General features: G+C 40.9%; 1 protein-coding gene across 5 annotated transcripts in view; it reads right to left on the bottom strand.

Moving 5' to 3' along the window:
• The window catches only part of PLEKHA1 (pleckstrin homology domain containing A1), a 44,329-nt gene extending 32,018 nt beyond the window's left edge, over nt 1-12,311 (bottom strand). For 4 of the 5 annotated variants that reach the window (XM_063132761.1, XM_063132764.1, XM_063132763.1 and 1 more), the window contains exons 1-2: nt 12,110-12,197; nt 2,307-2,467 (exon numbers count right to left, since the gene is read on the bottom strand). In XM_063132761.1, coding sequence (XP_062988831.1) covers nt 2,307-2,447 — 141 coding nt within the window. In that variant the 5' untranslated portion in view covers nt 2,448-2,467; nt 12,110-12,197. Of the gene's footprint in view, nt 1-2,306; nt 2,468-12,109; nt 12,198-12,285 lie in introns of those variants that run through there. The other variant, XM_063132762.1, reaches the window with a different exon arrangement.
• Between the last annotated feature and the right edge of the window lie 503 nt (nt 12,312-12,814).

The raw sequence follows: 12,814 nt of genomic DNA, 5'->3' as shown, positions 1-12,814 counted from the left end.
CACTTGAACCTAGGGATGGTGTGAGTGGCAAATTGGGTACACAAGGGCAGCAGACCCCCTGCATCCACCCCTTGCGGACCCAGTCACACGTATCCAGGTGTGAGTGCTGACCTGCACCCAAGCACTCGCAAGCCCCCTGCAAGTGCTCAGGAGTGGATTTGTTCTAGCTTCCAGGATCACACCTTTTCTCCACACTAGCTGGGGGAAATGCACAATTTCCGGATCCTCTGGAAAGCATGCCTTCCCTCTCTGCTCTTACCCTTGCATTAAGAGGACTTTTAAGGCCCTCACTGGAGCAGGGGGAATAACAGCACGCTTTCCGGAGGCGTGCATTGCCCCACCATCACTTTTTTTTTACCAGTCTTTGCTCCTGCACCTTTAATAGCTGCTACATTTGTAATATTTGTTGCTGTGCTATGACTACTTCCACCTGTTGTTTCTGCTGCTAAAGGCACGGGAGTATGGCAGGCAACTTCTTCCTGAGTAGTGGGAAGCCCAATTACAGGAGGAGGAGCGGGAGGGGGTGGGGATAGTGGTTTGCAATTAGCCACTTCATGGGAGTAGGGATATTTAAACTAGAAACATGGCTTGTACTCTTAGCCACTAGGTTCATTGCGGACACCAAATAGCGAAATTAAAAAGGAATATTAATTTATTTAATTTGTTTTTAACTGTGTATATTTATTGTTTTATACTGTATGCTTTTATCTGTATGCTACCCTGAGATCTTAATGATATAGGGCGGGATACAAGTGTTTTAAATACAAATAAATAAATAAATATCATCCTTGCTCTTTTTACAGGATGTAACAGTATCATTGATTAATTTGTAATACATGTGTGAACCTCTGAATCTGAGGCCTCTGTGTTACAGTATAAATAACTGAGTAAAAAAAATGGCGGATTAGATCATACAGGGTTTACTGATCTGAAGCAATGGCCCTTACCAAAGATACACGTTAAACAAACAAACAAACAAACAAAGCATGAAAGTATGAATAAGAAAGAATAAATGCAAAGTAAAATACTCAAGATAAGTCAAAAGCCAGCTACGTTAAAAGAAAGGAGTTACAAAGCTGAGAGCTGACCCCTGTTCCCTGTGGAGGAATTTAAAGTACCTTAAAAGGACTGGAGCAGCTCCCCTATGAGGAAAGGACTGGTTAACTTAGAGAACAGGTCAAGAGAGGTCTACCTAATTCCTAATTATGCATGGTGTGGAGAAAGTGGATAGGGAGACATTTTTCTCTCTCTCTCATAATACTAGAACCCAGGGTCATCCCATAAAGGTGATTAGTGGGAGATTCAGGACAGATAAAAGGAAGTCCTTCTTTACACAGCACATAGTTAAACTATGGAATTTACTACCACCAATTTGGATGGCTTTAAAAGAGGGTTCAATAAATTCCTGGAGGAGAAAGCTATCAATAGCTACTAGTCCTGATGGCTTTATGCTACCTCCAGTATCAGAGACAGTGTGCCTATATACACTAGTTGCTGGGGAGCATGGGCAAGAGAGTGGTGCTGCACTCATGTCCTGCTTGTTGGTTTCCTGTGGGTAGATGGATCCTTAGTCTGATCCAGCAGTGCTCTTCTTATGTTGTTCTTATGTTCTAATGGCTGCCACCATTAACACACCGTGACAGTGAGGGTGGGTGCCAAGTGCTCGGTGGAAGCTCACAAGGCCCGCAGGGCAAGTACTCGGCGACTTCGCCCACCTCTAATCACATGGCAAAGTGAGAATTAACATTTAACATAATAAAAATTAAATGCAAGTATTAGAAATTAATATTTGCAGAAATTTCCCTCAAAATCCTCTAGTAACCTATGGCTGCGAGAGCTGGACCATAAGGAAAGCTGAGCGAAGGAAGATAGATGCTTTTGAACTGTGGTGTTGGAGGAAAATTCTGAGAGTGCCTTGGACTGCAAGAAGATCAAACCAGTCCATACTCCAGGAAATAAAGCCAGACTGCTCACTTGAGGGAATGGTATTAAAGGCAAAACTGAAATACTTTGGCCACATAATGAGAAGACAGGATACCCTGGAGAAGAGGCTGACGCTAGGGAAAGTGGAAGGCAAAAGGAAGAGGGGCCGACCAAGGGCAAGATGGATGGATGATATTCTGGAGGGGACAGACTTGACCCTGGGGGGGCTAGGGGTGGCGACAGCCGACAGAAAGCTCTGGCGTGGGCTGGTCCATGAAGTCACGAAGAGTCGGAAGCAACTGAACGAATAAACAACAATATTCAGCACAAGAGTCATGTTTTTAAATAGCAAGAACATAAAAAGTTATTCCAAAGTGGCTTACCTGTGGATTATCCATGTACCATACCAAATTATCTTCTCTTGTGTCCAATATAAAATATCTCCGCAGAAACTTTCCACTATTTTCATTTTCTTCAATGTCTAGAAAACCACAAATACGATTTTGACGATCCACGTAAGGCATTTCTGAATTTGAACATTACACTGCAAAACAAAAAAGAAGCAAAATTTGCTTTACTAAAAGTATATTAATTAAAACTGTTCCATAGCTACTTTCATTTAATGAACATCTCTCAGCAGCTTTTTCACAAAAAGGTGATACCCACATTATACTCACACAAACCAGCACAAACTTCATCCTCAAAAGTTTAATAAGAATTTGCGTTCAACGTATTTTTTATGATTTTATGAATTTAATAAAAAAAACCATTAATGCAGTATATTAATGCCAGCCAAAACCTACCTTTTCATAAGAGCATCAGAAGACACTGCAGTATATTATATTACACTAAAATATCAACAGTCCTCAGGTGGTCAGAATTGCATCCTTTAAGTGCTACTGAAAATGTTCAACTAAGGTACATGAAACAAAGGCAGTGGGTGCATTCAGTTTCTGAAATAATTCTTTGCTATGAAATAATCTGCTAAACCAGCCTTTCAAAACCTTCCTGGTCTACATCTTCTTTTCATAAGAGCAATTATGGACGAGATGAATCCACATGTGAGAGCTGAGTGAAGTTCCTAAATTATTTTTTATGTTTATTATTGTTTTGACTTTTAAAGCTAGGGCAAAAGCTTAGGTTTGCAAAGTTGCATTTGAACAAACCACAAGACTTTTGGAACAATGTCCTTTGGACAGACGAGACCAAACTGGAGATGTTTGGCCATAATGCACAGCACCACGTTTGGCGAAAACCAAACACAGCATATCAGCACAAACATGATGATTTGGGCTTGTTTTGCAGCCACAGGACCTGGGAACCTTGCAGTCATTGAGTCAACCATGAACTCCTCTGTATACCAAAGTATTCTAGAGTCAAATGTAAGGCCATCTGTCCGACAGCTAAAGCTTGGACAAAATTGGGTCATGCAACAGGACAATGATACCAAGCACACCAGCAAATCTACAACAGAAACAAAAAGAAATAATCAAGGTGTTGCAATGGCCCAGTCAAAGTCCAGACCTCAACCAGATTGAAATGCTGTGGCGGGACCTTAAGAGAGCTGTGCATAAACAAATGCCCTCAAACCTCAATGAACTAAAGCAACGTTGTAAAGAAGAGTGGGCCAAAATTCCTCCACAAAGATGTGAGAGACTGATAAAGTCATACAGGAAACGATTACTTCAAGTTATTGCTGCTAAAGGTGGTTCTACAAGCTATTGAATCATAAGGTGTACTTTTTTTCACACATGGCTTCTCCATTTTGGCTTTATTTCTGTTAAATAAATCATGACACGTTGTAATATGTCATGTGTTGTTGTTCATCTGAGGTTGTATTTACCTAATTTTTAGACCTGCTAAGGAACAGATGATTGTTATTATGTCCTGATATGTAAAATTATACAATTCCAAGAGGGTGTACTTTCTTTTTCATATGACTGTATATGAAGTTCTTTGAAAGATCCTGGCGAAAGGAAGACATGCCCTGGAACTTTGTGCCTCTGATGACTTATGTTCCTGGGTTCCAGAATAATAAATATATAGCTTATGCTGCAATCCTATACCCACTTACCAGGGAGTAAGCTCTATTGAACTTAAAACTTATTTCTGAATAGGCATGCTGGAAATTGCAGTGTCACTCAAAATGCTTAACCTGAGAAGTCAGGTTCATCACTCCCGTGGTTATTTTTTCATATGAAGAACTCAACTGATATGACTCAGATGTCAGATTTTGATCCTTCAAATCATGTCTTAGAGTATTACGAACAAATCCAGTGCTCTTGCGCTCCCTCCTCCTCCCTCCATGGAACAGCTTAACAGATAATACCCTAATTAGACCGAATCATAATTTGCTGTTTATAGCCCAACCAGGATTGCAAATGATCTTGGGGATCAGAAATATGACATCGAAGTACAGCCAGAATGTTTAAACTGAATCATGAATATTTGTCTAAGAAATAAGTGTGGGCTTAAGTATGTTTGTATTAAATTCATATTTCATTTTAAAACAAGCTTTTTAAAGAGACAGCACAGGTACCTGTATTTAATGTTTTTACTCATAAATGAATCTGACTTTGCTTTTTCTTTAAATTAAGATAATATTTTAGCCAACCTGCTACTATACTGGCTACATTCACACATAACACCAAACCATAGTTGTGCATGTGCAGAAAGGAGCCTGCATGAAGTGGCCGGTTTGGGCATGCACTCCTCCCTCTCCTCTTCTTCTCCAGTGTGGCCAGACAAAGAATAAACCAACATCAGTTTCAGTTTGCCTGATTCTTGGCATTTAATGTGCAAGCCAGGAATTGTGATTTAAAATAAGCTCTAGTTGGCTGAACCAATCATGTAAATATCGCAGGGTTTGTAGGTGACTTGTTAACAATTCACTAGAGTTTATTTTGAACCACAATGGCTCTGTTCAGAAGACACCTTAAACCATGGCTTTAACCACAAGCCATGGTTTAAAGTGTCTTCTGAACGAGGCCAATGTCTGCTTTGCATATGAGCCAGGAATCAAGAATGAAGAAATCCAAACTGCCTGGGAGACAGGGATGGGAGTGTACTAGCCTGAGACTTTCCTCCAGCTCATTTCTGCTTGTGGATGTGCAAACCTTCCAATGGTGTCCCTCTGCCACTATTCAAGTGATTAATTGTCTCTTATCAACTGCTTCCTACTTGGCATTTCTAAGGAAGTTGTAGAGAAATATGCAAAGTATCCTTCCAACTGTTAAGAGCTAGCAGAGCAATGGCACAACATAGATCACATAAGGAGCTTCAGCCTGTAACTATTACTAATCTTTTGAACTCTTACTTGGCACTTATGTTTTGAGGAATAGAACAGGTGTTCGCACCTTAACCCTGCTTCTAGATTCAAACTCAAATACTGGAAGAACAGAATCAAGAGTTTTCAGTTCAAAAAACAAACCAAAATACACAGTGTGATCATAACTGTGTTCACTGGCTCTCTTGGCCATTGCTTTGACTTCATAAGCAGAAAGATGGAAGGTGAAGAGATTTTCAAAGTTCATCTCTATGCCATCCTCACCTATCCCAAAATAGGCTGTTTCTGCATTCTTCTAACTCTTTGCTCTCCACACACACAATACTTCCCAAATCTTTCTAAATTATTGACAAACTGAATTCTGTAAACTAAAATTAATACAGTGAACAAACATATACAAATTAAATTAGCACAATTCATTCTGGATCAGGCTTGCTTGATGCAAAACTCAGTCCTTCTTACGTAAGATATCAAACTAAATGTGGCTCAGCAATACAATACTGTGCCACATAAACTCAATATTATTCTAAGGTGCTGACATACCATAAACAAAGCTCTTAAGTAATACTAGGATTGGCCATCTGATTGGTCAAATATAGGGCAACACTGTCTAATGACGGTAAAGAAAATATTATTTTAATAGAACTGTAATAGGCTAAATATTACTGTAATATGCTAAAGTTAGTTAACACTTATGGGGAAAAAAACCTTAATTCTCTAATTATTACTTCTTGCTACCAAAGTCATGCCAGAGTCAACAATACTGGAGAGATCAAGAGTTCTGTATTTGAAGCCAGAAGGTTAGTCCAAACACACACTTTGTTTTCTGTTAAATGAATGAACACAAAGAGCAACTATTAAAAACAGGTGTTAATTTTAAATGAGCTTATTGTTATAGTGCAGGCCTGGGGGCTGCCTGCTTGTAAATGCTATTCAATAATACAATGCTATTTTTAAAAGTCCATCACATAAATACTTGACCACATGAATAGACTGACCAAGTAAACTGATAAGCTTCCCAACTTAAAATGGCCCAACTTCTGTATCTAATGCAGAATTAAGTACCCAGCCCACAGAAATAAATGGACTTAAGTGTGTTTAACTATGCAGATTGTGGTCTGCATTTTGAACGTATTATTTAATTTCTTTGTACTATATTTCAACAAAGATTTTAAACTTTAAAGGCTAAAGAAATAGGAAAATGAAAACTGTCTAGATTAACATAATGCAAGGAAAAGCTAAAGAACTGTGCACATTCCTTTATCTCACTCTGGATATGGTATACATATTGCCAGTTTTCATATACTTAAGCTAATATTTTAGTTTTAAAAATATTCATGCCCATTATTAGGAAAGAGGTCTATAACAAAAATTCAGGAACAGAACAGGCAGCTAATACAGATCTGAGATTATTAACAAAAAGCATCCAAGGCCAAATAAATGGTAAATAAAACCAAACCTACTCCCAACAGAGATCATGGCATCTCCATCCTCAGAGGCATACTTCAAAGAAAGGCTAATGGCACACCTGCCAGGAGTGTTTTAACAGCAAGGTATGCTGACTAAATAACTCCAAGTGTACCTTTTCCCTATATAATTGCTCCTGTTTAAATAACCAAGTTCCGGCAATTTACTGACATGCAGCTTCACTAAAATCAATTAGTAAACGTGTTATTCAGAGCCTACCTTATAGTACTCCCATCAAGGGGTACTATTACTTATGATACCTTAAGAAATTATGATGCTAGTACTATTAACTTCATTAACATGATAGGTCTCCTACAATTTTAATGACCATATGGTGACATAGGAAATAGGGGAGGATGATATTTCTTTCCAGAAAAAAATGGCAGTAGTGTCCCCACCACCACCACACCTTCTCTATGATGCAAGATATTTATCACAGAAACTATCACTGTTTTTAGCTTAAAAATGGGTTTAATGCCCAGGAGGCTCAAAAGGAAGAGCACCAAGATTTTAGGACACTATGCTCAGATTTTCTGTTACAAACTTTCATTTTTCCTTAACTAGTTTGAATAGCAGTAACCAGTGCATAGCAAATGCATTGTAACTTGCCAGGAAAAAAACACTCCCAATTCCTAAACACCCACATCACAAATTTTTAGGATTCTAGGCATCCAAATGCTTGGATATTTTCTACCCTGATTCATGTCACATCATGATCATTATATTATAATTATTATATTTACATTCCACCTTTCTGTCAAAGGATTCTTAAGATGGCAAACAACGTAAAATGAAAAATAACCCCCCAATTAACACACAAAGTTAAAATGAAAGAGCAGACAAAGCAGAATATAGCATATTAAAAGCGGCAAGTTCTAGAGACCTTCAAACTTAAATGCTCTTGTTACATTTAAGGTCTGGGGGAAATGCACCAAATTGACAATTTTCTGTATGGATGTTAAACTATCAGAACCAGTGTAAATTATTATTCTTTCATGAAAAGCCTTAATTATATCGTTCTCCCCAAAATTAGACACCTACGCATTCCTCATGTTTCTTCATCTTCATCAAGGAAGTATACCTGCTTTTAAAGCAACATGACCAGCTTCCTTTCTTTAAAAAATAAATAAATCCTGGTTTACCTTGCATTAGCAGGACACACATGGTAAAATACAGGTTTGCAAAATCCAACTACCTTAGTAAATCAATTCATATTTAGATCATTACTGAATAATTCTTTATTCATTAGCAGCTCCTTAAGAGAACATACCTCTTATGTTGAATGCAGTTATATAAAAAAGAATAGCACAGCAAGTTTGGAAACTAATGGCTGTGTTTTTTTCAGTTAGTCATCTATACTTCAGGTCACTTTAGTGCCACCATCTGAATCAGTGGTGGCCTTCAGCTCGCATCACCCTGCATCTTTGTCTATGATGACTAGGGCTAGTGATAGTTATAGGCCAAAACATCTGGAGGGCCACAAGTTGCCCACCATATGATTGTTCTCATTTATGTTTATATTGTACAACATGTAAAATTCAGAAACAGATACTTTTGAGATTAGACTGTATGTATCAGTTAGAGCTCTTATCTTTTAACCATGTACAATCCTTGCAATACAAGTATTCTTATAATTACTTTTTTTAGTTTTTGGGGGGGGGATTATTGGATGTGCTTTTAGCAATCTATCCAAAGTCATAGCTGCAGCTGCTACAGCATGCCACAAGCTTCTATACAAGCAGGGCCTACCTAAAACTCCCATATTAACTGGCCAGGTGAAGTTATGGGAAGGAGACACACTTTGGGCATAAAGCACAAATACAGTTCATACAATAGCATGAACACATTCATGAAGCATGAATAAATTTCATGCTGAAATGGTAATAAATGGCCCTTCTTATTCTGCCCAAGCTCCTGAATTCCATATTAGATATCACAAACCTACAGCACGATCGCAGCCATATAGACTACTAAGATCCACCATGAGTAAACATTCAGTCCCCATTCTAAACCCAGTTTCTGTAACTGAAGCACAACAAATGCAGACTTTATTATTATTATTTATTTATATAGCACCATCAATGTACATGGTGCTGTACAGATTACACAGTAAATACTTCTATGCAAACACATCCTCTGAAGGCAAAAGGATACTGCTCTGAAATTAGGGATACTACTTCTGCATCTTCAGCCAGCTGCTTGCCATTGCATGAAGGGGAACTGGGCCTCATCTTAACCTGTGAATTATTTTTGATGGTCAAAATACTCTCTCTGAACAGTATTTAATGCTGTTGGTGTGCTCCCACTCAATTTGTTGTGCAAGTGGGAGCCACTGTTTGCTCAGCAAAGAACTAGAACCCCAGAAACAGGGGTTCTGGATCAGGACAGGTCAATGGAGATTCCTCCTGCAAGCTCTGCTGATCTGCCCCATTCCAGAAATAAGCATTTCCACTTATTTCAGGTTACTTTTAGAACTGCAGTTCCCTGTGGTGCTACCAGTGGATCCCACAGGCTTGGATACTGCTCATTGGAAATAAATAGCTTAAAAGAAAAGCAATTCATATAAGAAAAAGTTGAATTCAGTTTAGAAGCCCTCTCAACATCAGCTTAAAATCTGATTTAATAACTGAGCAATTTTGCCATGTTACTGTACTTAGCACAGTACATACATAAAAGCGATCTATACTTAATAGTTGACAGAGTACAGGTGTATAGAATACTACTGATTGCACAAATATTTTATTACATGTCTCCAGAATTAGGTAATCACAATGCCAAATATCTGAAGGAATATTTGAAGGTTATCTGAAGGAACGCCTCCTCCCATATGTACCTACCCGGACCTTAAGATCATCTACAGGGGCCCTTCTCCGTGAGCCCCTGCCAAAGGAAGTGAGGCAGGTGGCTACTAGGAGGAGGGCTTTCTCCGCTGTGGCACCCCGGTTGTGGAACGAGCTCCCCAGAGAGGTCCGCCTGGCGCCTACACTGTACTGCTTTCGTCGCCAGCTGAAGACCTTTTTATTCACTCAGTATTTTAACACTTAATTTTAACTTAAATTTAAATTTTACTGTTTTAACTCTGTATTTTAATCTTATATCAACTTTGCTGTGTGGTTTTATCCTGGTTGCACTTTTTATATTGTATTTCATAATTGTGTTTTAACCTGTTGGGTGTTTTACTGTGGTTTTAATTTTTGTGAACCGCCCAGAGAGCTTCGGCTATTGGGCGGTATAAAAATGTAATAAATAAATAAATAAATAAATAATGCATTAATTAGTACTTTTTCTTTACAAAAAATGCCTATGGATTCCAGAAGTCTTGTAAAACAGTAGTTATAAATATTTTATTATCGGGATTATTTGAACTCTTTAAGCTGTGTTATTTCAGAATGTGCTATGAATTTCAATTCCTAGGCACCAAAACAGAAATGCTTTCTAGAATCAGGATACAATGGGGCAAGAGGGGATTGGCCACTGACATAATCCTACATTGCAAGATGTGCATAAAATTAATCAACGTGCTCTGTTTCTCCCAGAATATCAAGGTGTGACTGGGGCCTTATCCCGGGGTTGTCCCTGCCTGCTCCCGGGATATCCTGTGTGTCATTTACATGAACAGGGATGACCCCGGGATGATCCTAGCATAAACCTTAGGTCTAGCTAAGGCCTGGGACTATTTCAGTATTTTTCTCAAAAAGGTGTCAGTATGTGTGAATGTTTCCATATAAAATACCAATATTGCAATTTTCAACAGCTCAGGAAAAAAATGTAATTCCTAGTTTCTTATGCAACAAATTGAAAGAAACTATTAGTATCCTATAATAAAGTCAAAATAAAGTTTAGAAATTAAAACATAATATAGATAAAGTGGTTCTGGGGCTTTTACAAATATTAATGAAAAAGCCCAATATTAGTAGGCTTTTGAAGCCAGCATAAAGGGTACATTGCACTCAAATATCTCTTTTCGTTCTCCTTTAGCAACTGCTTCAAGATCTCAATTTTGTGTTAAAACATACACAAATACACAACTTGTAAAAACCCACTGAAAAGATGTGCCAGCAGTCATGCCCCCACCCATCGTTTACACAAACTCAGCATGCAACCACAACCCAAATCACACTATGATTCAAAGCAGATAAGATCTGAGTCTCCGCAGCGTCACACTCAGAACACTGAAGTAACAAAACTTACTCCGTAACAAGATCAGCACCTAACTGCTGGGGAAGTTGCACAGCCTCAACTACTTACCAAGTTAATTATACCATGCACTTCAAAGTTTCCCCAAGGTAAAGTCACTGTGAGAGCTGCAGTCAAAAAGTAGGTGTGCACTTGAGAGAAAATGGTGCGTGCTACATGCTGCAGGGCTATGCAAAAGCAAAGGAAGGCCTTTCCTGAAAATGCTTATTAAACAGGTAATCCCCAACACCCTTATTACACCCATCCTTTACCTCTGCCTATCCCAGCTTGCTTTCCTCAGCCTCAACCCCAGCACATCCAATGCCACATAGCCATGCCCTGCATCTCATCCTACTCCTGAATTCGCTCTCACAGCCACTCCTGGGGTACCTCAACTAACCCAACCCATTTCCCCTTTCCCAAAAGGAGCATTGCTGGGTCAGACCAAAGGCCCACCCAGCCCTGCATCCTGTTCCCCACAGCAGCCAATCGAACACTTCGAGGGATGAAAGCCATAACCTTTCCCGCGCTGATGCTCCGCAGCAATAAGCCTTCAGCAGCACACGGCCTCCGAACAAGAAGGTTCCACCACGGCTAAACGGCCTTAGTAGACGTGACTGGAGGCCGCCGCCGCCGCCACCACTACTATATCTCTGATCAGACCAGAGGTCCACCTAGCCAAGCAGATAACTACAGGGAGCTAACAAGCAGAGCATGGAGGTGGCAATGGGCCGCAGCCCAGCCCCGCCGCTTGTCCCTCAGCACTTCACAGTGACATCCAAAGATCATGCTGCCTCCCGACCAACCCTCCCACCCCTTATCAAGCTTCCAAGAGTTCCCTCCTCGCCGTCGTCCTCCTCCTCCTGTCCCTCCGCCATCCTTCCTTTACTTTCTCAACCCCGCCTTCCGCGCCCTTCCTTGCCTCAGCCGCCCGCTCAGACCCCGCTCCTGCTCCTTCCACCCTTCAGCCTTTCAGCCCTCCTCACCTTTCTTCTGCCCCCGCTCGGTCCTCGTCGCCTGGCTGCTCAAGCCTACCGCCGCCCGCCCACGCCCCGCCTCGGCTCTCCCACGTCCTGGTCCGAAGGCACCTCAGACCCGACGGCCGCATACTCTTCCCCCGCTATTCACACAAGAGCCCTCCCGCCTCGGACTCGCGCTTCCCTCCCCAGGCAGTACAACCCTCCTGCCGGCGCGGTGAGGCGGGCGGGCGGGCAGGTCTTCTCCGGCCCTGCTTTTCCTCAGGCGGCCGGTACTCACTCAAGTCCAAGGAAATTCCTGCGGAGCCCCCTGAGAGAGCAGCGCGCACAGCGAAGCCGGACCAGCCGCCGCCGCTCCCCAACGCAGTCCCGCCCTCTTTTCCTCTCAGCGCTCAAGCTGCTCCTGCTCCTGCTCCTCCTCCTTCCTTTCCCTCCTCAAAGGAGAAACTTTATTACCTCGCTATGCTACAGGAACTGCCCCCTTGCGAGCCAGACGCATGCGCCAAGTCCTCCGCCGCCGCGGCCGCGAATAAAGCTGCGAATTAAGGCGAAAGGACTACAGGTCCCATAGAGGCGGTAACAGAAGGAGCCAGGCCGGATGACTAGTTTTGTCTTCCGAGAAGCATCTTGGGAGATGTAGTCTCTTAGTGCCTCCTCTTTGTCGCGCGATTACTTTGATGGCTTTGCATGCTGGGATTTGTATTCCCATTCCACAGCCCTTCGCAACTAAAGCGACGTGCTTGGACCTGTCATGCATCCACAGCGGCTGTTCTCTAAAAATGCCTTTTGTATTAGGAAGGGCACAGACTGAAGTGTGTACGTGTCCTTTTCTTGGGTGGGAGGCTAAATTAGTGTTGCATACTGGGGACGAAAGGGGGGAATGTATTTTTATGCATATATTTTTAAAAAACACACACAGTAAATATTGGAATTTTTGATGGAGTTTTTGTTCTTTTTAATCAGGAGAGTTTAAGAGAAAAAATAT

The sequence above is a fragment of the Elgaria multicarinata genome, chromosome 8 (genome assembly GCF_023053635.1).
Source record: "Elgaria multicarinata webbii isolate HBS135686 ecotype San Diego chromosome 8, rElgMul1.1.pri, whole genome shotgun sequence".
NCBI lineage: Eukaryota > Metazoa > Chordata > Lepidosauria > Squamata > Anguidae > Elgaria > Elgaria multicarinata.
The sequence above is the reverse complement of the archived record's forward strand: the minus strand, read 5'-3'. Positions and strand labels throughout refer to the sequence as shown.